We start from the raw sequence: 24,465 nt of genomic DNA on the forward strand, positions 1-24,465 counted from the left end.
ACTGTTCTAATGAAAAAGAATAGGAGATTAAGTCACGTACGCTGAATTTTCTAGTGTTAGTGCGTTCTTATCCTTTCATAAATATACTTAAAGCCACTATTTACTAATCTTTTTTAATCGAAGTGTTCTTTTTTTGAAAAATTGACTGCACTTTAGGGATTTATTAAAAAAAGTCAAGAATGCTTTATTATCTATTTTCTCAATATTTACAAACATGCAGAAGCCAAAATACAACCATTTATTAGATTATATAACTTCACTCCATAGATATCTTTTTAAAAATATAAAAAGTGTGAAATAACAGTCAGCATGTTGAACACCATTAGCAGTTTTATATACAGCTGAACAGTAAATGTCGCATTTGCAGCAGTATTTTGAGTATCTAAATAAAAGGTCCGGTAAAAAGACTAAGTGTTTCAAGTAAACTTGGACAGAAATTTATGTTAGATATAAAAAAGATCACTAGCCCTGGTACGGCCGAGAGTGGGTAGGCCCTCCCTCTCGAAATGTTCTCACACAGCCACGCGTATACAGCCTCTGCCATGGAAGTCCTACTCACTGCCTTCTCGTAGCGGGGGTGTTGTTTACGAAATTGAAAAGACGGAAAGCGAATGTCCGGCGCTTTAACCGAGTTGATGGACACAGAGGGTCTACCTAGGGGAGTTGGAAAACGCTGATTCCAAGCCAGTGGTGCACATGGGCTCCAGGGTCCTGAGGGAACAAATGGCGTATGAACCAGTTGTTGGTCGACAGCTACCATGGGACTGCACCTCCTCACGATGCCCCACTGCCTTATGGATCAGACCTTTAGGTCAAAGGCTCCGGGTGTGGTCACCTAAGAAAACCACCTGTTTCGGTCTGGGTACCCGGTCAGTATCATAGCCCTCACACAATACCATAGATATGACAACTACTTGTCATAAGATAGGAGTTATTTCTCAGTGCATATAGTGTGGATGACAATGATATATGGTCAGACTAAAGCATGTTTTAGTGTTAGGTTGTTAACTTCCATTAGCAGGATACTTTAGACCTAGGTTTCATATTAATTTGAATTCATCTGCGAGACTTCTCTTAGATTTCAGGCGAACTGGTTCTCGTTGTGGGGTTCAAATCTGCGTTACCCATTATTTGCTTACTGACGCCTGTTAACTCTCGTGGAGTAGCACAGGCCGCTCAACAGCATTCTCCATCCAACTTTGTCCTGTACAGTCCTATCCAGTTCCTATTAATCCTTCTCATGTCTGCTTCCGATTCCCGACGCAATGTGTTCTTTGGCCTTCCTCCTTTCCGTTCTCCATTAGGACTCCAAGTTAGGGCTTACCTACTGATGCAGTTTTATGATTTCCGCCCCTAGCCTCTTTTCCTAATTTCCTCCTCCACTGGAAGCTGCTCTCTTCTCTTCCACATTAGGATGTTGCTGATGTTATCCAGCCAACGGACATTAAGTATCTTGCGTAGGCGACAGTCTATAAATACTTGTACCATTTTGATAATGGTTGTGGTAGTTCTCCAAGTCTCAGCTCCGTACAGTAGAACTGTTTCGACGTTCGTATTGAAGATTCTCACTTTGATATTGGTTGACAGTTGTTTTGAGTTCCATATGTTCTTCAAATGCAGGAATGTTGCTTTTGCTTAGTCAATCCATGACTTCACATCTCCATCAGATTCTCCTAGTTTTTCAATGATGCTGACCAGTCAGGCACGTGAAAGTTTCCACCTCTTCCAGAGTTTCTCCATCAAGTGTGATTGGTTTGGTTGATGTTTACTGCGTTGTGTTTGAGAATCTCGCTTTTCCCCTTGTGTGTGTTGAGGCCTACGGATGCAGAGGCTGCTGCTGCTACATTGGTTGAATTGACCTGCATTTGTTGATGTGTATGGGACAGAAGAGTCAGGTTATCTGCGAAGTCCAAATCTTCTGACTGATTCCGAGCTGTCCATGGTATTCCGTGTTTCACCTCAGATGTCGAAGTCTTCACAATCCAGTCAATCACTAGAGGAGAAAGGGGGAAAGTAGGTAGCCTTGTCTGACACTGGTCCTCACATGGAATGCTTCTATCAGCTGTCCTCCATGCACCACTTTGTACTGTAGTCCGTCGTATGAATTCCGGATGACGTTGACGACTTTCTTAGGTACACCATAGTGTCGAAAAAAATCCATAATGTTCTCCTATCCACACTGTCAAACGCCTTCTCATATTGAAGTTGATGTAGGGTGACGAATTGCATTCAATTGATTGCTCAACAATGATCCGTAGTGTCGCGATTTGTTCTGTGCACGACCAATCCTTACGAAATCCGGTCTGTTGATCTCAAAGTTGGGCATTTACTGAGTCTTTCATCCGATTCAGCAACACTCTGTTGAAAACTTTTACTGGTACTGATAGTAGTGTGATGGCTCTGTAGTTTCCATATTTGCTCAGATCTCCTTTCTTGGTGATATATCCTTCTTTTCAGTCTGTCACCACTTGTCCTTCCTCCTAAATCCTGATTAGAACATGGAGCATCTTGGCAGTTATCCCTTTGCCTCAACTGGTATGTTGTCAGGTCCTGCTGCTTTCTTACTCTTGATTTGTCTGAAGACTGGCCACCCTGATTTCTTCGATCGTTGGTAGAGTGACAGCTATAGGAAGGTCTGCAGGTGCTGCTTCGATGTCCCGTGGATTCAATGGAGCTGGCCTATTCAAGAGTTTTTCAAAGTGTTCTGCCCATCTGTTCCTCTGTTCTTGAATCTCAGTGAGTGTCTTGCCCTCTTTGTCGTTGACTGGTCTTTTCGGTTTGCTGTTTCTCTGCTAGTTTCTTCGTTGTGTCATATAGCTGTTTCATATATCCTTCTGTTGAAGTTTTTCCGCTATCGTTGCTAGGTCTTCCACATATTTTCGCTTGTCAGCTTTAACGCTCCTCTTCAATTGCTTGTTTGCTTTTGTGTATTCAGCTTATATTTCGACTTTCATTGTTCTTGTTCGACTGTTGTTGAGTGCTGTCTTCTTGTTCTTCCTTTCCTGAATATTGTCCAGGGTTTCTATAGAGATCTATTCTTTGTGGTGATGCTTCTCGCGGTCCAGAACCTCTTGACACGTTGAAGTTAGTGCTTCTTTGATCCGCTTCCAATTACCCACCATAGTAGATTCCTCATCCCTGAGTAGATCTTGTAAAGCTTGGGACCTGTTGTTGAGAGTTATCTTGAATTGGTTGAGTTTGTCAGTATCTCGATGAAAGACTGTATTGAACATTAGTAATGTTGTTCACCCAGTTGTCCAATGCTTCTTTAACTTCAGTTTCATCTTAGCAACTAACAGGTGGTGAGCTGAAGCTATATCAGAACCTCTCTTGGTTCTCACATCTCCCACTGACCTTGTGAAGTTTTTATTGATGTAAACATGATCGATCTAGTTCATTGTAGTGTGATCCGGTGAGACCCATGTAGCTTTATGAGGGCGGGGAATACTGTGCAACCTAAAACAATTTTGTTGACTACACATAAACTTCCAAGCCTTTCGCCATTCTCGTTCATTTCTCCTAGTCAATCCATGTCGTTCCATGCTATCTTCATACCCGGTGTTGTCCAGTCCGACTTTTGCATCTAGATTTCCCATAAAGATTGTCAGGTTCTTACCTAAGCATTTCGCTATGATCGATTGCAGTCTCTTGTAGAACTGGTCTTTATCGTCGTCGTTGCTATGATTGGTGGGCGCACAACATAGGATAGCATTCATTGTGATTCCCTCCTCCTTCGTTTTGAATGATGCTTTGATGATCCTGAATCCATGAGATTCCCGTACTACAAGTGCTTTACGTGCTCCTTTGGACAGCATCAAAGCAACTCTCCGTGTGGAGCATTTTCCTCTTTGCGACCGGAGTACAGCAGCATCTCTCCTGAATCTAACCTTTTCTGTCCAGTTTGGATCTAATGGGTTTCACTGATTCCGAGCATCGTCAAGTTGTATTTCCTCATTTCCGTTGCCGTTTGACTGGTCCTTCCGGTCTCTCATAGTATCCTACAATTCATTTACCAATAAAAATTGTTGCTCTGGTTGTTAGAAGTGGCATCAGCCTCGTGATTTCCGTCTTCCACCATGAGACTTCACAATTTTTCTGAATGATGAACCTTCAACTCTGACGGCGGAATTTAAATGGTTTAATCTGGTTGGGGTTCTTTTAGCAATGGTGTTTCCTACCTGATGAGTTTGCTGACTCTATGCTCAACCTTCCTTGTTTACCTGTGTTTGGGACCACCAGTAACATAGAAGAGCTATAGGCGGAGCTGCGTTTTGCAGCTCTTCACTGAAATAACTCTGGTATGATATTTGGGCTGTTGATGACTTCCTATGGGACTAATTTATTTATAGTGATTGACCATTAGTATTCAGTTGGTGTCATTTTTGTGTAATCCCATGTTAGTGGAATTGTATCGTCTAAATCTCGCTTCGGTTATTAGTGCATGCATTAAATACCATTAAAACAGTACACAGGACGTTTAGTCAGATTAGTATGGACGTTGCAATTCGATCAATGCAATTGAATTAGGAGACTGCTTTTCATCTTCTCTACTACTATTGATACTGTTATTAATTCTAATACTCTGGGATCTGTCTTGATAACTTTATCTCGCTGTGCTAATGAAGTGTGGCTGTGCGAACCGATGCACATATGTACCAGGCTTTACGTTGCATATGACTGGCTGGACAATCCAAGTTACTGATTTCCACTCAGTCAATGAATACTCAAATAAATAACGTCAATCTGATAATGACACTGTTTATTGATCTCGACCGAACAAGGAACTAACGAATTTCTGAATTCACTGTATGAATCTTCAGAGAAGTATTTAATTGCAGAAGTCAAACGATCTTAGTTTGAAGTGAGTCGATGCATTTACTTTATCGCCTCTTAAATTTGGTTGGTTAGCTAGAGTAACTTTGAATGGATTTTAAACTAAAAAACCTTCTGAAGATTCAAAACATTTTATAATACTAAAATAATTTAAATTGAATTGATAAGAAAAACGAGAAAAGAGCAATATCTTATTTTGAAGTGACACATGAGATTTGTCGCCTTCGTGAATGTTTTTGCTGATTTTAAGCTCTTTAAGCTAAATGGTTTAATTGAGAAGCTCCTACTGTCGCTCTGGATATCATTGTTTTTAGTGACAATGGAAGCTACGCAATCACAGCATCCATCACACAGAATATAACAGCGTCAAAAAGAATATGATTGGAAGTTCATAAATGGAGTAATGTTCATTAACTTACCTATTGGTCTTTGATAAACTTTATTTTCTGACAATCTAATATGTTTTAAGTATTTATTATAATAATTATCATGAGAATTGGATATCCTGTCACGAGTAACCTGTTTATCCGATAATCTTTCAATCTGTTTTTGATGCACTACAAAGAATATATATAGAACAGTAAATTTTGGAGAGATATCAAAGAAAGGGATCAGTTTATTTATCAACTGAAAACTTGAATACGTATTTATTATCGTGACCTTATGTCTCAATAATTTAAGTATGATGACTTCATTTTTTCCGAGTTTTTGGATAAGGGTAAATTTCAAAGGACGCTTCACAATAAACTATATATAGTTGTGGTTCTATTGCTTAATGAGTAGAGCGATCGACTGTCATGACCTCTCATGGGTCCAAGCCTCGTTCGACCTATTTGGGTTTCAGAAACTACTAATTCTCACTAGTCCTTACACAAACAGTGGGGCTTAGATCTAAGTACACAGATCTGCATTTGCTAAATGAGCAAATTTTATTACTATTACCACAACACTTACCAATCATTGTTGACTACTAAACCTGGATTGTTGGCGGTTATTTCACTACATGTGGTTTTCGTTGATGGTAAATATTATTGAAATGGTTACTTGAAAAAAACAGGTAATATTGGACATTCATTCCAACCCACTGTAAGATTCCCGAATCCTATGTATCTCACACAAGACATAAGATTTATAGCTAGTTAGTTAACATGATTAATTCCCAAAGTTGGAATCACGAATTGGTCTTAGCTGAGCTACTGAAAGCATGTAAGTCCTTGACAGCCGTCCTGCTCCAGTGTGTGACTCATCAGCGCTCACGCGAGAATTGAACCCGGAACCTTTATCCTTACTCTCAAACACTTAGCCTCTAGACCGCTGAGCCGAATCTATGTTAATGTTTAACTTCAATCAGTCCACGATATTGGTCTTCCAGGTTTTCAACAGTGATCTGACCAGGATCACTTTGTGACTTAAATTGTGGAAATTCTACGACCTCCACAAATCTATATTAAGACTATTTCCAATGAGTGGTATGTTTAACAACAATTTCAAGTTGAAATACAGGATGGTGTCGTCGAATGTACAAAATAAAAATTATCAGACCAAGTTATTAGGTTATTCCTAGCTAGTTCGGTGAGTTTTTTCAATCATTCTAACCTGTGACCGATTACAGGATTTGGTTATACTAATGACTGAATCCAAGTTTCATTTATCTTCAACATCCATGCAAACTATGGTGTGGGAAATAATATTGAAAGCAATGGAGGTCTGTGCGTGAAAAGTACTGTTTTAAGGAAGAAATGCAATGGAAGAATGGATTTAGAACGAAACTGAATGGGAATAGACCACTGCGACCTTTTTTTGTGCTACATCATCCGACATCTCGAACCGTTGATTACGAGTATTGGGTGAACCCTAACCAGGAAATCTATGCCTGATTAACTTACTGCTGATCTTTTTTAAACTACTATATCAGCTAACATTACACGTCTGCGTAGGCGGTGATTATGTATATGTAACACGAATGTAAAAGTTACGGAGCAGAATAATTTCCTCGTAATGAAAAGTTATGAAATCAATGAATTCTTTAAAACCACTAATGTGAATGTATGATCTGTCTGGTCCATGAAAAATAAGTATGTCATAAAAATAATACTATGAGATCTCACAGAAAGCAGTTCCCTAAGAACTTTGAAGAATGTTACAACGCCTAGAATTCACACTTTTAGATTTGTGATGAAAGGCTTTTAAAGTCAATCATGCCACATGTTTATCAGTTGAATGATATCTCCTTAGATTAATAGTTATGATTTTCGCGGTATGTCAAGTATCAGATGAGAATTCGTTTCGTCCTTAGACAGAAACACGCTAAATGAATCGGTGGACTAGTATTGTTTGAGTCGTGGGGATCTTCAATGTAAATATCTTACGACACACTCTAACATAAGGACTCATGTTAGATGATGACAGCGTAAAAACTTACTTATTTGTGCTAAATCAGTATCAAAACGTTCAGTTTTAAACCCTGTAAATTAAAAAAAACAGGTTCAAGGGTTGATGTCTTAAGTAACACAACAAAGAAGTTTACGAAGTAAACTGAAAATGGTTTTTTTCGAAGTTACATCGTATTCATAGATCTATAAATGACCTAAAGTTCCTTTCAGATTCCAGAAGTGTTAAAATAATGATAAATCTGTGAGAGGCAAAAATGTTAAATAAAAGACTGTGGAATCCATAACAGGAAGTCTTATAATTCCCTGCAGATGATGTTCGATAAAGCATACTCAGGATTTTATTCGGAGTCTTGAGAATCTGCTATCCATGCAAGTTCATTGAAAATCGCTTATCAAACTCATCATCTAACAAAATATCAAATTAAGAAATCATGAAACAGATTATCCTATCATATAGAGGGGACTTATCGAAAATTACAGCCACATTATTAGAGCTATTAGCAGTAGGCATCACTCATAAGTCAGGAAATCATTTCAGTCGGTTTTTTTATGCAGAAAAACGACAAAGACAAACCAAACATCATTCACAAAATAAACCGATCTGACTGTGAAAAACGTTAAATAGGACAAGATTTCCTTCCGTCTAGTCTTCGTCTATATGAACACCAACTAGCTGTCAAACGTCACGAAATATCTTCGCTTATCTCAATACACATTGACAGTTACAGACACACGTTCGACTGCAAAAACGCTAAAATCTTGCACGGAGATAACGCAAATGAAACCAGTTAATTTCATGAAGCCAGGCACTTAGACTAGTCATCAGTCATTAAAAAAATTAAAATAAACTCAATTTATCAACATATTGGAAAAACCATAAACAACTACAAGATCGAGAATCTAGTCAAGGTGAAGATAATTAAGATAACTATTCAGATTGTGACAAGATAAGTACAAATAACATTCAGTCACTTTCATAAGCGACAGAACAAGCTCCTAGTCACTTGGAGAGAAATTCCCATAGCTCACTTCTATCTGAAGTTTAATGTCGATGTTGTACAGAAAGGTTGTGGAATTTTAGTGATTAGACCACTTAATCTCAGAGAAGCCAATTCCAGTAAAAGAAGGCTCTAGAACACCGATCAGAGTGGCTACTAATGATCATAAGCTTGAAATCAAGCGATTACACAAAGTTAGCAAGAACTAAGAATAACATAAATTAAGTCTTTGATTAAGGTCATGAACCGACTGATGTTAGACCACCATTGAAAACCTGGAAGCATTGGACGGCTGAGGAGTCCCACAATAGGATGAAACGGCCATTCAGTGCTTCCAGGTTTTCAATAGTGGTCTAACATCAATCGGTTCATGATCTCAATCAAAAACTTAATTATCTCCACAATTTCATATTGATAATATGAATTTAGTTCGTTCACTTCAAAATAAGATCTTAAACGGAAAATTTTCATAATGATATAATTAAATTAAAGGGATTTCAAGAACGATGTCATAAAATAAGAGTTAATATAATTGGAAAAACAGAGACGGATGAACGCTTCCTCTAGGATACAAAACAAGTGCCAACAATTTACTAATAGCATCGGTGCATTTTAAAAGACTAGAGATTATTTATTTATTAAACGATGAAATAATCTTTAATGAGTTAATAGAACCCAGTGATTTAAACTCTCTTCACCCAGTATCTCAATCATCTGCGTTATGACTGCTCTATCCAAACTTCAACTACTTGTTTTAGTGGTTAGATGATTATGTACAACTGTCGTTAAATAATAATCGATATCTTGTTGTCTAGTAGTTAGTGTTGATCAAGCTCTATCAATCGTATTTTACACAGATTGATGAAAGTTTAAATTTTAGAGAACGAATGTGCTCTTCCAGTAATGCGAATACATCTTGTTGATTGGTTTCATCCTGAGCTAAGGCGCGGTTCAAGATTTCTTACTGATTACCTTCACAAATCTGTATCACGCTTTTTAAAAACTTAGTTCATAAATACAGGTTGTAGCTTCCTTGTTTGTGTTTGCAACATGTATTGTCTTTACTGGAATATAATTTTTTCTTCAAAAAAGGACATCAACGCCCTATAGACAGTTCAAATTATCAGAACTATCTAGTTGAGAAAAGTTTATGTTACATTTAAACTAGAGAGAACGATGTAATGAAATTTAAATAAATTTATAAAGAATGATATGAGTAACATACTTTGTAAAGTCGTCACTCCAAATGATTCACCCATAATTGTGCTAACTGAACAAACATAATCACCAAAGTCTCCTACTTTTAAATTAAAAATAGCCAATTTTGATGTGATTTCTGATAAACTATTGTATGATTGTGGTCTATGCTCCTCTAGGTTTATAGAAAAAGTATAAATATAGTAATGAATATTTAAAGATAATCAGTTGTTGATAAATCTTAATATTATGTGTAATTAAAACATCATGAAATAACCTTTATTAGACAACTATTGCGAACCAAGAAATACTAGATAGTTGCTCCATTCTAGCATAGGCTTACTCAGCGTTCGAGATACACAATTCCACCAAAGATTAAAGCCGGGAACTTGAAGCCTCATAGGAAACGCCTAATCACCACACCACTCGGTTGTAAACGAATGGTTCATATTCCCATCTTCTGCTGATTTGAAATTAAAACCATTAGATACCAGCTGATTCGTGTGAAGGCTGAGCAATCTCTATAAGGCCTAAAAGTCTTGGCTTTAATCCCTTGTGGGGTTGTGTATCCCGAATAATGAGTAGTTCCATACATGGTTTTCTAAGTTAGACCATTAAATAATAATATTTGAGCTTCCGTGATTTACGCAAACTATTTACTCATTGTCTTCCAGAATGAATTTCAAGTAGGATAAATTGAATAAATAAACCTAATTGCTTCAAGTTTGGTTATCATCTTACCATATGGTTACATTGCTATTATGTTTCCTTAGAGTTTGTTTGGTATTACTATAAAAACAGTCAGAAAAGGTTATTTGTATTTTAAACATAACTGATGACATCAAATATTTCATCTTCTACTCTGTACTTCGATTTACAAATTTCAACTTACTATATGATTAATTTATTCATTAATTGAGAATAATAATGTATTCATTGCTAAGGAGGATGATAGTTCTTAGTCGCTCCTATGTTCAAAGTTGCATACCGAATACGTGAATAAATTAGATAGATTCACTTCTAGATTGTAATATATTTTATTACGTAATGCATAAAATAATCTTAACTGATTATTATTATTATTATGCGTAATCTTATTATTTAGGATTTATGCTGAAGATATCATCACTTTATAGTTATTAATATTCTAATTCAAGTTATCTTGTTGAATTCTTTATTAAGAACTGTACACTGATTTTGTACACAGGCCAAACGAGTCTTGAGTACTAAATTTTGCTTATTCATTGCTATAAGATTCGATCATATTTGTTTGAGGTTACCATTGAAGTATAGATTGTTTAAAAAGATTACAAGGTTACGAAGTGACCTATGTATTTATTTGTTATTTGAGAAGTTAAACTGGTTAAGGTACTGCATACTTCGTAATGAATATTCAAGGTGAGAGCCTGATTGCTGTCGATTTGGTACTTGAATTAATGATATAAACTCGACCCAATTAGTTAAGAAATGATAAGTTTCGAGTGTCACGGTTTTATTATTAATTATTGAAATAAAAACAATCAAATAAAAGAAGGAAAGATATTTGCGTAAAAGTAATAGTAAACTGACTACGTGTATAACTTCTCTTAAGTTGAATAAGTCGTATTTTGTTAAGAATACAATCAAAATAATTTCTAATTAGAATATCTTACGTAAGCAATATTTCTTTTCTGAATTTGTCATAACATCACAACTTGTAGCTGCTATAGGATAATGATGGTTAAAAAGCCATCGTATGGATCCAGGTGGATGTGCACTGACTTGACATGTCAACACTGTATTCATACCAATACCTTGTTTGATGATACGATTAGTCATTTTGACTTCTGGTGAAACTGAGGAGCAAGAAAATGTTTTAATTAAACGTTTATGAAGAAATATTAACATAGCAATTATTGCTTAGGAGAGTCTCGTACTTATTCTTATATGTGATCATGGATGAATAGGATTGTAAATTTCCAAACTCGGGTGAAGGAAATATTTTGAGGTCGTTTAGTAAGTGTTTGCGATTCTCCGTTCCAGAACTGCAACTTATCACTGTCTTTGCGATATGTGCGTTAAGAGCAGATAGTTTCGAAGTAGTCCTGAGTCACAAGTTTTCAGTATATCTAGTGCGTGGCTAACAGTTGAATCCATGATAGAGGTTTCGTCCTCGTCGACCGAATGTACCTGTACCACAGAGATGAAACAGTAACTATCTAAACTCAGTAACCCAGTGGATGATGTATTGGTGTTTGAATAGAAAAGCTATGGATTTGTGTTTCAGCATGACAATCAACACTAGGATGGATGAAAGCCTCAAATAAAACAAAAAGCGCGTACTGCATTATAGCACTACCCACATGCCAGATATAATGAATATGTAAAGTGGCCCACATTTTTAGCGTTTTTTTAGCGAGTTAGTTTTCTACGGGATGGGGTCGCTAACCCCATACCCAGCCCTCTTCCTTTATCTGGGCTTAGGTCTGACAGTAGCCCCAGAGGGACTTCAGGCGAAGTTTTTTATGGTGAATTCTTCAGCTGATTTAACTAAGTTATGAAAAACATTTTAAAGTTTTATGTTTGATTGATAGGTTCCCTATGGCTTATTTTCCTTTTGATTGATAAAACTAAATAACGTTCAGCAAGGTAGTCTTCCTTTGAATAGTATTATTTTTAAGTTGTACAATTCTACGTAAAAATGATATTTGATTGACAAGAAAAATTCATAGTTTGAACGTTACTGTTAATGAATTTCAATTTTTGTTTAAAAGCAGTAATGGTGACTTAATGAACGAGAAAACTGTGTTAGATAATCAGATAAGGACTCAGTAGACGACTGAGTTAAATAGTGTTAAAATACTAATTTTACTGATTTCAGAATAAAGTGAATGAATGGAGTATGGATACAGAATAAAACAGAGACCAGAAATATAATATGAAAAGAATTACGTAACAGGATGAAATAAAAAAAATTGTTTCTAAAAACGTTTTAATGCTCAAACTGACACCTTTCGTTGCAAATAAAAAGGAAGAATAAACAGTTGAATATTGAGGTTTCATACTTCACAATCTGAACTGCCTTTGGTCATGCATTTAGAACAGGTTTTCTGGTGCGCTTTTTCCGAGAAGTTTAAAGCTATTTAATGAAAACACTGAAATTACTGAACTTGCTAAACAGCCAAAACTAACTATAGTACAGAACAAAGCTATGTGATCTTTTATTTTTAATGATATAAAAATCAATAAATATGCGTTTGACACAACCGATGCTGCTATCCTGATGTGGTGGTCAGGCTTTCCTATCGTGATGAACCGATCGTTCCTCAAGGTCACACCGTGCCAGAGAGGTCGGTTGAAGGAAGGTTAGACTGAAAGCAGCAAGCCTAAGGTCCGAGAGCTATACAGTACTGCTGATTGCACAGAGGTGTGATGGCAGTAAGGTGTTTCCCTGAAACAATCAGCGTGACAACTATGCTGCCTTCCCACAAAGAAAGGGTGGGGTTGGAAAAAGTCGATCCTGAAAATGCACACCTCGCCTTATACCATGGATATCCTTCTCCGCCGACAAGGTCGCAACAAGTACGAAACTAACACAAAATTACACATAAAAAGGTCTTGTCTGACTGACTTCAAGCAGTTTTCCTTTAGGCACTGATATCATGCTCTCAGGTCACTAAGACCACATTCGACCCAATTACCATTTCATGTACCTCTCGAAGAATTCTGCCATGATGCGGAAAACCGTCCTCATACCTCTAACAGCACTCAAGATCACTGTATTCATGATGAATTTCTCTCTTCCATTCCTATTAATACTCTCACGTTGACTACCTACTCTAGACTTCCTGCTTCGATTCGCTCCTCAAGTGTCACCATAGCCGGCGGTTCTAGTACGTGAAATACTGTCCCAAGTCTACTGACACCTCACTCGAAACTTTAAATTTGACCCTTCAACGTACTTACCTGATATTAAAACCTCCAGTAGACTTCCTTGGCTAAGACCCTAGAATCTCGTACGATTAATATATGCTGTGTCTCTGAAACATGCATACAGGATCCTAGTGTGTTCATTCACTTGACCTCACCTCGCCAAAATAAATTATTCACTACAGCTTTATGAAAGTTAAAATACATGTAGATATTTGCTTCTTAATTATGGAAAGAAGCATACTCTGAATAATACTGTCAATTATCACGAAACAGAACAAATTTCTTTTCTAACTGCCTAAATGCTTCGCTTATAAGTAAAATTCAGATAGCCAAACTAGAATTTAATGAAGCAGCAGCTTTGACTGAAATATCGTACTCAAATTTTCTCTGATGAATAACGATAATTCCGTTTAAAAATGTTAATTCGTCGCTAAAGTATCGATTATTCAGTTTATTATGAATGTTTTTTACTAATTATCTTAAAATTGATTTTGTTCTAATTGCTATAACTTACATCGTACTGATAGAAATACTTCTCTCTGGTCATCCGGTTGAACACCATTAGCCGCTATACACAGAAAACGTTGATTCATTTTTCTGTGTAACTTACCAATAATCAGAGTGCCGTTATGATGATTAATAGCTGTGTATACGTAAGAAACGAAGTAAGATAGAATTATAATAGGCGAAATCTCAGTATTATTTTCTATTACCAGAAGCAAAAATTATAGGGAAGAAATGCCTAACTTAATAAAAATTGTTAAGTATTATTCATTTAAAAAACATAACTACTGAATATGCTTTTTGTAGGCGTTTGAATATGAAGCTGTTAGAAAAATCATAAATCTGATACAAAACAACAGCTAACTCTTTTTGGACATTGTTCGTTAAAAATCTGTTATTTCATATCCGACTGTGATAAAACGTCATCCTCAAATAATATATTAGTCAACAGCTCAGTTTTTTCCAGTCATTGACTGTTTCATAATTTATTTCAGAAATGAATTAGATTAGCATGATAATATATCCATCCGAAGACGATGGGGATTATCTATTTGTTGGTAATTTAGATATTTTATTGTAGGTCATAGATAGAAGATAGCAGTCAACCGACAAAACAACAGTGATACTGTAGTGTGGGTTACTTATGTCAAGAAAAGTAGTACATATGGTGAGTCAGGAATGGAATATCTGGTAGCAGATGATTGAGAAGATAGAAAAGGGAGGAACAGAAACATAAAGTAATTGGTATGGAAATGCAGGAACAATGAAGCCTGAGACAATTATTGAACATTTCGCAAATGAAGTATCAGAGTATAGTTTTTTAATTTCTAATTTTGTACTGAATAAATAATCGGTTGTCATGTCAGATTATTGTAGTAAAAAAATACTTACTCTAAATTCACTTGATATTGTTTATTTGAATCTACCCATTGATGTTTAGGGCTGCAATTAATCAGTCTCTTATTGGCATATGTGTATACTATGCGTAGTGCCTTGATATTGCTTTAATTCACAAGCATTTTGAGCAAAAATGGAGAGTGGCCAGCAGTGGAATCTAGGACGCACGTTCCTCCTACTCGTGACTCTTCAGCTGAATGTACCTGCATCTCAGAGTTGATGTTCAATCTGAGACTAGAACCCAGAACTCAGTAGCTAAGTGGATAACGCAATGGAGTTTGAAACGAACGATACTGGGTTCGAGTAACTGAGTGAACATCAACTCTGAGATGCAGGTACATCCAGCTGACGAGTCACGAACAGGATGAAACGCGCGTTCTGGATTCCACTGCTGGCCACTATCCATCTTTGCTTAAAATACTTTGTTAATATCAGTACTTTCTACTGCTCTTCGCAGAACAAATACTAAGATGTATTTTTATAGCGTGATTTCAGATGGAGAACCATTGAATCACTGAAAACTGGACAGCATATCTCACAAATGAATTTCACTTCGTAATCAAAAATAAATTCTTTCGATTTTGATTACAATCGCATTAAACATTAGAAATAGTTTAATTTTTCATTTCTAGTTCTGTTATCCGTCGTCAGTTTGAACTATTTAAACTGTCTGATAAGAAGACCTGCAATACAATCGATTTATTTCGTCTCTGCAAATCGTTTTATGCTTATTCAGTTTACATGAAATATTAGTTTAAATAAATAGATCAACCTGATAACTTACGCACTCCTAATCCAGAAAATGCATCATAAATTGATAATAATTTCTGATCAGTTTTATCATCTTTTACAAGTGGATTAGAAAAGACTTTCCATGTTACATGAGGTGGTGGATTTCCTGTCGCTAGACAATTTAGCTCGAGTGATGAACCTTCATCAACTTTTAAGTATGGAACAGGAGATTTAATAATGATTGGAGGGACTGTAAATAAATGTTATTCAACAAAAATATTATTAGAAAAAGCACAGTAACTTATAAATATGGTTTTAAGATTATATAAATACTAATAAGCTTGAATCAGAAGATAAATTATATTAGATTACAAATTACATTGATTTAGTTGAAAAGAATTCATTGAGTAATAATGAAGCATTTCAAGGCAACACAATGTTTATTAAAATTGACAGTCATGAGTTTTAAACATAGAAAATGGTTAGAGTGATACTGTTGTTTCTAATCCACTTTTGAAAGTAATTTCAGTAATTGAATGTATAAATAAATATTGTTTAATATTTTGATGTATATTTCAAGCTTTCAAGTATAGTTATGCTTTTTTTAAACAAGTATTCCAGCTGTTATTCTATTGAATATTCTTTTATAAATACTTAAAATGAGATTATTATCTTACATGAATCTCGCGAAGCGGGGTCGTGGATGCTCACTGCTGAGGAGTCCCACGATAGGACGAAACGGCCGTCCAGTGCTTCTAGGTTATCTACGGTGGTCTAGCTTTAATTGACTCATGATTTCAAGTTTATATGTAAGTGTTAAAAATTCTAAGTGTTTTGTTAAAACTACAAGAAAATAGTGAATTACTAATTTTATGCTCAATTCGTTTGTTATTTTTAAATTCAGAATGAAAAGTACCTGTATAAAATTGTCTAAGAATAACTTTTTTAAACCAACTATCTTGATTTCTACGTCTACTGACCTTTTAAATAAAAGTAAGATCATGTAAAGTTGGTTGGTTGTGGATACATAGTTATCACGAATTGATTTAAATTAACGAGTTATTAAAGACCAGGGACCATTGGATAGAATTCTCGCTCCTTATCATATAATGGTTGTCCAATTGATGTTAATCTGTGGTAAAATCTTTCTCAACAATGAAATTATTTTGCAACATTTGAAGCAGTACATTAATGACAAATCATTCTTTTTAACACACTATTATTTATCCATATCACATCACAGAAAATCTATTATTACTAAAGATCTAAATGGATACATTTAGTATTACAATGATTTATATTCTGCATACAAGAATCTAAACGATGCGGTTAGGGATATTTATCTTAATCATTGACTAATTATATGACATCTGACTCATTCTGTTGTGTTTAAATATTTTGTATGGCAGTAATAGGTTTTGGTTCATTAATATATGTTAGGTAATGTAGTTAATAGTTTACTTTTTTGGAAAATATTCAGTTGAAATTCAGATCTTGGTTTATTAGCAATTTATCCACTCCGCCAGTTCAGTTACTCAAGTATTTTAGTGAATCAGTTATGCCGTCATGGGACTTACTGAGTAATAATCTTTTATATAGTATTTTGTTACATCTGAATGTTCATAATATGTCGAAGTTATTTAGAAGAAAAAGAAAAAGTGATCTTCAGATGTATTAAAACTCAATTCATATAAACTGCACGATTCACGTCACTGATAATAACTGATAAAGCACCTTTACAAGACTTCAGTTTTCAAGTAAGTATACAAGAATACTTGGATAATGCTGATTAATTAATAACTTAGTAATGAGAGTTATGACCTACTCGTAGTTTCCACAGGTTGATTATTTTTTACTGAATAAACCAAATTTGTGTGTTTGTTAATTGATGAGCGTGAGAATGGAACGTTGATTAATGTTTAGTAATTTGGTAATGAACATATCATAATAAGTTGAGTAATAGTTATATCTTATAGAGCATCTGAGTTTTAAATTTCAAGTAAATATATAAAATATACGAGAACATGTCCCAAGAACGTGTCTACAAGGGCTGAGAGGAAAACAGTTAGAAGTTCCATTCTTAAACATCTAATCGACTCCAATCATTCCACTGATCAACAGGTTGATATTAAGGTTGTTTATACAATTCGCCCAAATCTACCTATATTTTTTCATAACCAACTTTTAAAAGCAGCAGAAGCTCCTGCTATATATATATATATATATATATATATATATATATATATTACTATCACTTAAACCTAAGTTGGTTGACTTATTTATGTTTATGTTTGGAAATATTGGAATTAATTAAGAAATTAATTTACAAATAAATCTAAACTCACTGTGGGAAATTTCGGAGACTGTAGTATTTTCACAATGGAATTCATGAGTCGATCCAAGCTAACCCATCATTGAAAACCTGAAAGCGCTGGATGGCCGTTTCGTTCTAGTAAGTGACTCCTCAGCAGTGCGCTTCTATGATCCCGCATGCGAAATTCAAAATTAGGACTTTTGGTGTCACACGCGAATGATAAACTTCTAGACCATTAAATCAGCATCCAATGGTTTTGATGTCTAACTTCAATCGATTCATAATCTTTCCCAACCCTTCATCCATTGTCTGAGGTAGATAACTGTACTTGGTTCAAATCCCACATGTGAGATTGCGGATGCGCACTGCTGGGGAGCCACTTTCTAGAACTAAATGGCTGTCCAATGCTTCCAGGTTTCCAATGGTGGTCTAGGTTAGGTCGACTTGTGAATTTAATTGAGTGAATCCAAACTATCAACTACAGAGCGACCGGTATTACACGTCACTACATGATATAAGTGTTGAATGTATGTAGATTTTATTTAATTCATCAATTATAGTATCTGGTTATTATCTGAGGGGGAAATACATAAGTGTTTATAATTTTGGACCTTTTTTTGTCTAACAAAATCTCGTCTTAGTTCAAATCAAGTAGAATAAAAAGTAAATAAGAAGGATTATTGTTTTTTCTGATGAACCAAGTAGCTGAAATATGTAAGAACTATTTTCAATAATTTTATTAGATACTAATAATTTGTAAAATCATGTTTGTAAACTTACTTGAAATATTTAAAGATACAGTATGAACATGAATTCTATCTTTTAAGATAAGTGTACACTTATATTCTCCTTCATCGTCTGGTAGTGTTGGTCGTAAATATAAACTTAAAGCTTTGGTTTTTAAAAGATCCTAAAAGATTTTAAGAAAAAAATACTCAAAAAAGGACTCAAATCAATTTTTTGTATTGTATATTATAAATAGGTGTTTGTTTTATTGTAAATTCATTCCAGTTATTATAAACTGTGTATATGATCAAACAATATGCTTCCTTAAAACTATAATTATTACATTTTTAAACTGTTAGTTTCACTATTGATCTAGAATTAATTGACTTTTAAGCACAGTAGGAACATTAAGGGTTGGAGAGTAAAATGCATTCATTCTGTTTCACAGTTTCTTATCAGTTTCAAATAGCCTAAAATTAAAAGGAGTAGAATAATCATAAACAAAGGTTTAGCATACTTTAATTAGTAAATTTTAGACTTATCCAAAACGGAACCGAAAATCATAATAATAAGAAGAGGACACAAAATATTTGAGTGAAAAGAATTAAGATTAATGCATATCTCTATATTTAAAGAGTAACCATATAGAATAGAGAAAGTAATGTTACAGTTACTGATAGTTTAATATAAGAAGAAAGGTTTAAGTAAGAAATCTTCAGGAATCTCATCTCTCTTGAATGGAAGACGGATGAGAGTTAGATTTTTCAGAACAATCAGTTAGTAACGGTCTTCAGGATGCACCGTTTCATATTTTCAAATTAATTTCTTCACATATCAATTCATAAAGGGTTCTTTCAATAACTACCAGATCCTCATGTATTCAGTTGCTTGAGTATACCATTCTAGTTCTATCAAAAAAGGGTTTTGACTAGATACCATTTGTAACTGAAAGGGACAAAAGCTATTATAGCTTCATTGTTATTCTGTGAGCTTTTTTTTCTATATTTATTCGTCTCGTACTCATAACTTAAGTACTGAATTGGTTATCTCGTTCATGCTTCATTGTAAAATTTGTGCTCGTATGAGCATACTTGAAGTAACAGAGCAAGCAAGAAGCATGGTTTATGTCTTCACAAATAATAACGGCGTCATCTACATAATTGGGTAGAATGTAGTCTTAAGGATGACAAGTTTCATTTTGATTTGCTTCAGTTACAATAACTAAAGTATGTTATACATTTGTTTACAATAATATTACTCCTTGTAATTCTAGGTCATTTTTAGATGATCGGAAGCCGTGAAATAGAATGAATTCAATTTTTCCCCAAACCTTTATGTTATTGCTCTGTATAAATTTGTCATATGATCTGGTTATATAAAAAATTACGAAGTAATCGACTTTTGTTAATTAAGATAAGGAATGTTAAGCTAACAAAATGTAAATGTGCAGTTAGTTTAATTGTAATAGTTTAAAATGAGACAATTTCTATGTTATCATTAGTCTATGTTCTTCCATATTTACATTCCTACCTATTACAATGACTTTGAAATAGGATTGCCTTCTACCGATTAAATAACAGTCAATAAGGTGTAGTGATCACATCGCATGTTGAATCGTTGCTCTCCTCCCGTTATATTCGAAATTTGAAAGAAGCCAACATTTTATCTTGTCTTGAAATTAAAACAGATAATCTTGAAATTTCTATAGATTTCTTGTAGTTTATAGAATCAATGACATTACTTGTTAAAATATATCTACATGACTAATAAAGTGAATTACAGTGTACGGTCAATTTGGCTATGTTTCGATATTACCATTACTATCACCAGTTTAGAAATCAATATCATCAAACCAATTTAACAAAGAACGTTATTGGCAAAAAATCACATACGGAATATTGAAAATTTGCGTATGTTTATAAGTCTAGTATGATGATGTATATCGGTTACACTGGTTTTTCATGATAACAGTTACTAGTGCAATAGTATTCTAAAAAAATTACTTTGTAACTTATATACACACTCACCATAGGTGCTAGGAATACTCTAGGATTTTCAGTAACCCTAAAAACGCCCTTTGTAAGAAGTTGTCGTGGTGCTCGAATCCATGTTAATGTTTCAAGTTCCTGTAAAGAAAATCAGTGAACGATTTTAATCTACTCAGGATGAAAATGAAGTCTCTGAAAAAAGAACTTCTCGCTGAACCAATTTTTTATTTTATAATTCAAGATGTAACTGTAACCAGTTTGCACTGACACAATGTTCAGAGGCCAAATCAATTGAACTTTGCAAAACTAGATTCAGATTTAAAATAAACTATTTCAAAAAATTGAATACCAACAAAGAAATCTAGTTTGTATGAATTTATAATTGGCTTTAACATTGAAAACATGGAATGGTTTATCCTAGTGGAAGAGATTAACACTAATGTGTCCATCTTTATTTTGTTTGACGTGAAGTGTCCAAAATGAACCCAATAATTCTATGTACAGAATTATTCAGTAAACAACTTATGTGTTCTGTTATTCCATTCCATCAATAACACAATTTCACACGCCTAACCAACGAGCTATCGAGAAGAAAAAAATCAAAACCGGATTATGAGCGCTATCGCTGGAAGCCGATTGACAGCATCTAAACCTCAAAAATATATATAGGTTCTCAGATTGACAATAATATACAGACGCTGATTCCGGTTATATAAATAGGTCGTTTACTCGTTATACATCTTGACTATTGCAACGATCTTTATGTGATCTGTCTTACTACTCCAAGTGAACGACCAGTTACTAAAATAGTCGCTCAATATCCCGGATTGATAGAAGTTATACATCAACGCCGTTGAATGACGGCTCATTGGTAACGCGTCAGACCGAAAGTCCTGGGTTCAAAGGCCGCATGCCAGATAGTGGGTACACACTGTATAGGAGTCCCATATTAGGACGAAAAGGTCATCCAGTGCTTCCAGGTTTACACTAATGGTCTAACATTGAAAGGTTAATGGTCTCAACGAAAATAAACAATCTCAATTTTATATTGATAATTACTAAAATGTTTTTAAAAAAATGTATCCAGAACATGCCCATGGCGATTTCAATATACATTAAACAAATTAAATAACAATAGTTAATCATACGCAGGTTTTGATATATAAAACATATTTTATCATTACTTTTTGTCGTCACTTAATGACATATCGATTTCCACGTTCTGAAATCAATAACCATTAAAATTAAAGGATTTTATTATTGAAAAGGTTAATTTATAATTCAACATGGGAAAATATCGATAGTTAATTTTGTTAATGGATGAAAAGGATATAAAGTCTAATAACGGGTTCAATTTATACATTGCATTATTACACTACGAAATTACTCTATCACCAAAATCGAGAATTCAATGAAATTAAAACAGAAAAAATACTGAGAAAAAGATTTTATGTCTTTGTTCTTCGTGCAAAACAAATACCTACGAAATATAGGTAAGGGATATTTAAACGCTAAACAATGATCTTTAAGTTTCTTTCAAAAGATATTCATCTTCATTTCAAACTTTTTTCCACCAGGTGCTTAGAAATTACAAAGTCTTTCAAGTTTGTTTATGACTTACAAAACGCGTAAATTTACCAAACAAAACAAACAGATTTTATAAATTGGTTTCTTATATGTTTCATCGAAACTTGTTTCGTTTAATACTCTGATGAATAAGCTTGTTTCACTAATCATCTAACAACAAAGGGGAATACAAGGGAGGGATACAAATAACGTACTTCCTTACTCCTATTAACTCTCGTGGAGGAGCACAGGTCGCTCAACAGCATTCTCCATCCAACTCTGTCCTGGGCAATCCTTTCCAGTCCCTATTCACCCTTTTCATGTCTGCTCCCGATTCCCGACGCAATGTGTTCTTTGGCCTTCCTCTTTTCCGTTCCCCTTCAAGACTCCAAGCTAGGACTTGCCTACTGGTGCAGTTTTATGATTTCCGCTATGTATGTCCTGTTCACCTCCAGCCTCTTTTCCTGATTTCCTCCTCCACTGGAAGCTGGTTTTTCTCTTGCACATTAGAATGTTACTGATGCTATCCAGCCAACGGACATTAAGTATCTTGCGTAGGCGACAGTCTATAAATACTTGTACCATTTCGATAATGGTTGTGGTAGTTCTCCATGTCTGAGCTCCGTACAGTAGAACTGTTTTGACGTTCGTATTGAAGATTCTCACTTTGATATTGGTTGACAGTTGTTTTGAGTTCCATATGTTCTTCAAATGCAGGAATGTTGCTTTTGCTTTGCCAATCCGATTTGTCTCTTAGACTTGTTGAAATTAAACTATTAGGTAGAGAAAATTTGGTTTCACAAGAATATCATTTTGGTTGTCTTGTTAATGGTTGCTTTCGCCTTTCATATTTTTATTATTTGGTTTTTTTGAAATCATATCATACAAAACAAGTGAAAATAATACGTTAAAGAATTTTGAATTCAAATTGATTTATTATGTACATACCGAAACTTTGTAGAAGACTGAGTTCACTTCCATGCTTTAATAATCCAAGAGACAAGACATACTGGGAATATATAAGAATTATGATTTTGTTTTAAATGAATAGAAACTGTTTAATATTCTTAATTTTAACTTTTCCTGTTATCACCATATGTACCTCCCGAAAAATTTAGATGAATAAAATGTTATCTTAAACCTTACTAATAAGATTGACACCGCTGACAAAATGTAGTTACATAAATAAATATAATGCTTGTGAATTAAGGCTATGTCGAGGCAATACGCACAGTATGCACATATGCCAATTAGAGACTAACCAGTTGCAGTACTAAACATCAATGGGAAGATTTAAACAAACAATACTAAGTGAATTTAAATAAATACAGTAGTTAATGATGATAGTTTATGTCATGGTTGTTATAGATTGATCAGAAAATGATACTAAATAGTTTAACACGAACATAGAGCAATTTTTTTGTAAAGACAACTTGGTTATGTAGACCTACCTTTCTGGTGAGAACAATGTCTATTGGACATGATAATTCAGCCATCGAACCATTTTTAACTGAAATATTCATATTTGTTTCATATACATTTTGTTTAACTTCAGTTAATGACACTATATAAAATGAAAAGTGAAATAATGAGAAACACTTATGATAATTTAGTGTTATAGAATAAACACATTCAGCCGTTTTATGGTTCATGAAAATAATATAAAACAGTATTGTTAATTTGTTGAGACAAGTTCAATGTATCACAATAAAATGATATACAGACAATGCGAACTTGTAAAGGAGGAGATCTAAGTCAAGCGTTATAAATTGATAATGTGAAAATTCTTAATCACTTAATCAATACAGTAAGATATGTAGGGGAATGGATTTTACTCGCATATATTTTAATGGTAAAAGAAATTACATACTGTAAATGATCAGTTCTATTTATTATGCTTTTTAAAGAACTCTGGATGTCAAAATAAAACGAATAAATAAATAAAATATAATATAAAAGTAAAAAGTGTTAGCTAAGTAACTCAACTGTAGATCTTGGTTGTGTAGCAAAATTTTGAAAAGTCTAGTGTCGATAGTAAGCTAAACTAAAATAAACAATTATATCGTGTGCATATTGAGGCTAAAGTGAAAAGTGATGTAAAAAAAGGAATTGACAAACTGATTTTTATGTATACAATGAATGTTTAATTATCCATGAACAGTATAAAAATACAAAAACGTAAGTCTTGTAGATTGAACTAAATAAGTGGGTAAGTGTAGTGATCAATAAATCTTTGTCCATTAAGACAAGATCTAGAAGAGGTTAGGGAGTAAATATACTTGTATAAATCAAACCCCTTCTGATTTGTGTTATAAATTGTCCCCAGCCATTGTTTATAGTAGTCACCAAGGCTCAAAACAGATATGTTTCAGCTATTAGCACATCTAACCACATTAGTTCACGAG

General features: G+C 34.4%; 1 protein-coding gene across 1 annotated transcript in view; it reads right to left on the minus strand.

Annotated features, from left to right (window-relative positions):
• Positions 1 to 275: 275 nt before the first annotated feature.
• Smp_126640 (neurotracting/lsamp/neurotrimin/obcam related cell adhesion molecule) overlaps positions 276 to 24,465 on the minus strand; it is a gene marked incomplete at both ends in the record, with an annotated part of 27,584 nt that continues 3,394 nt past the window's right edge. The window contains 10 exons of the mRNA XM_018794427.1: positions 276 to 382; positions 5,253 to 5,390; positions 7,256 to 7,297; positions 9,450 to 9,596; positions 11,074 to 11,256; positions 13,848 to 13,976; positions 15,666 to 15,716; positions 18,561 to 18,690; positions 20,534 to 20,632; positions 23,512 to 23,624. Of these exons, the coding sequence (XP_018648841.1) occupies positions 276 to 382; positions 5,253 to 5,390; positions 7,256 to 7,297; positions 9,450 to 9,596; positions 11,074 to 11,256; positions 13,848 to 13,976; positions 15,666 to 15,716; positions 18,561 to 18,690; positions 20,534 to 20,632; positions 23,512 to 23,624 (1,139 nt within the window). The remainder of the gene's footprint in view (positions 383 to 5,252; positions 5,391 to 7,255; positions 7,298 to 9,449; positions 9,597 to 11,073; positions 11,257 to 13,847; positions 13,977 to 15,665; positions 15,717 to 18,560; positions 18,691 to 20,533; positions 20,633 to 23,511; positions 23,625 to 24,465) is intronic.

The sequence above is a fragment of the Schistosoma mansoni genome, chromosome 1 (genome assembly GCF_000237925.1).
Source record: "Schistosoma mansoni strain Puerto Rico chromosome 1, complete genome".
In the NCBI taxonomy this organism is placed as follows: Eukaryota; Metazoa; Platyhelminthes; class Trematoda; order Strigeidida; family Schistosomatidae; genus Schistosoma; species Schistosoma mansoni.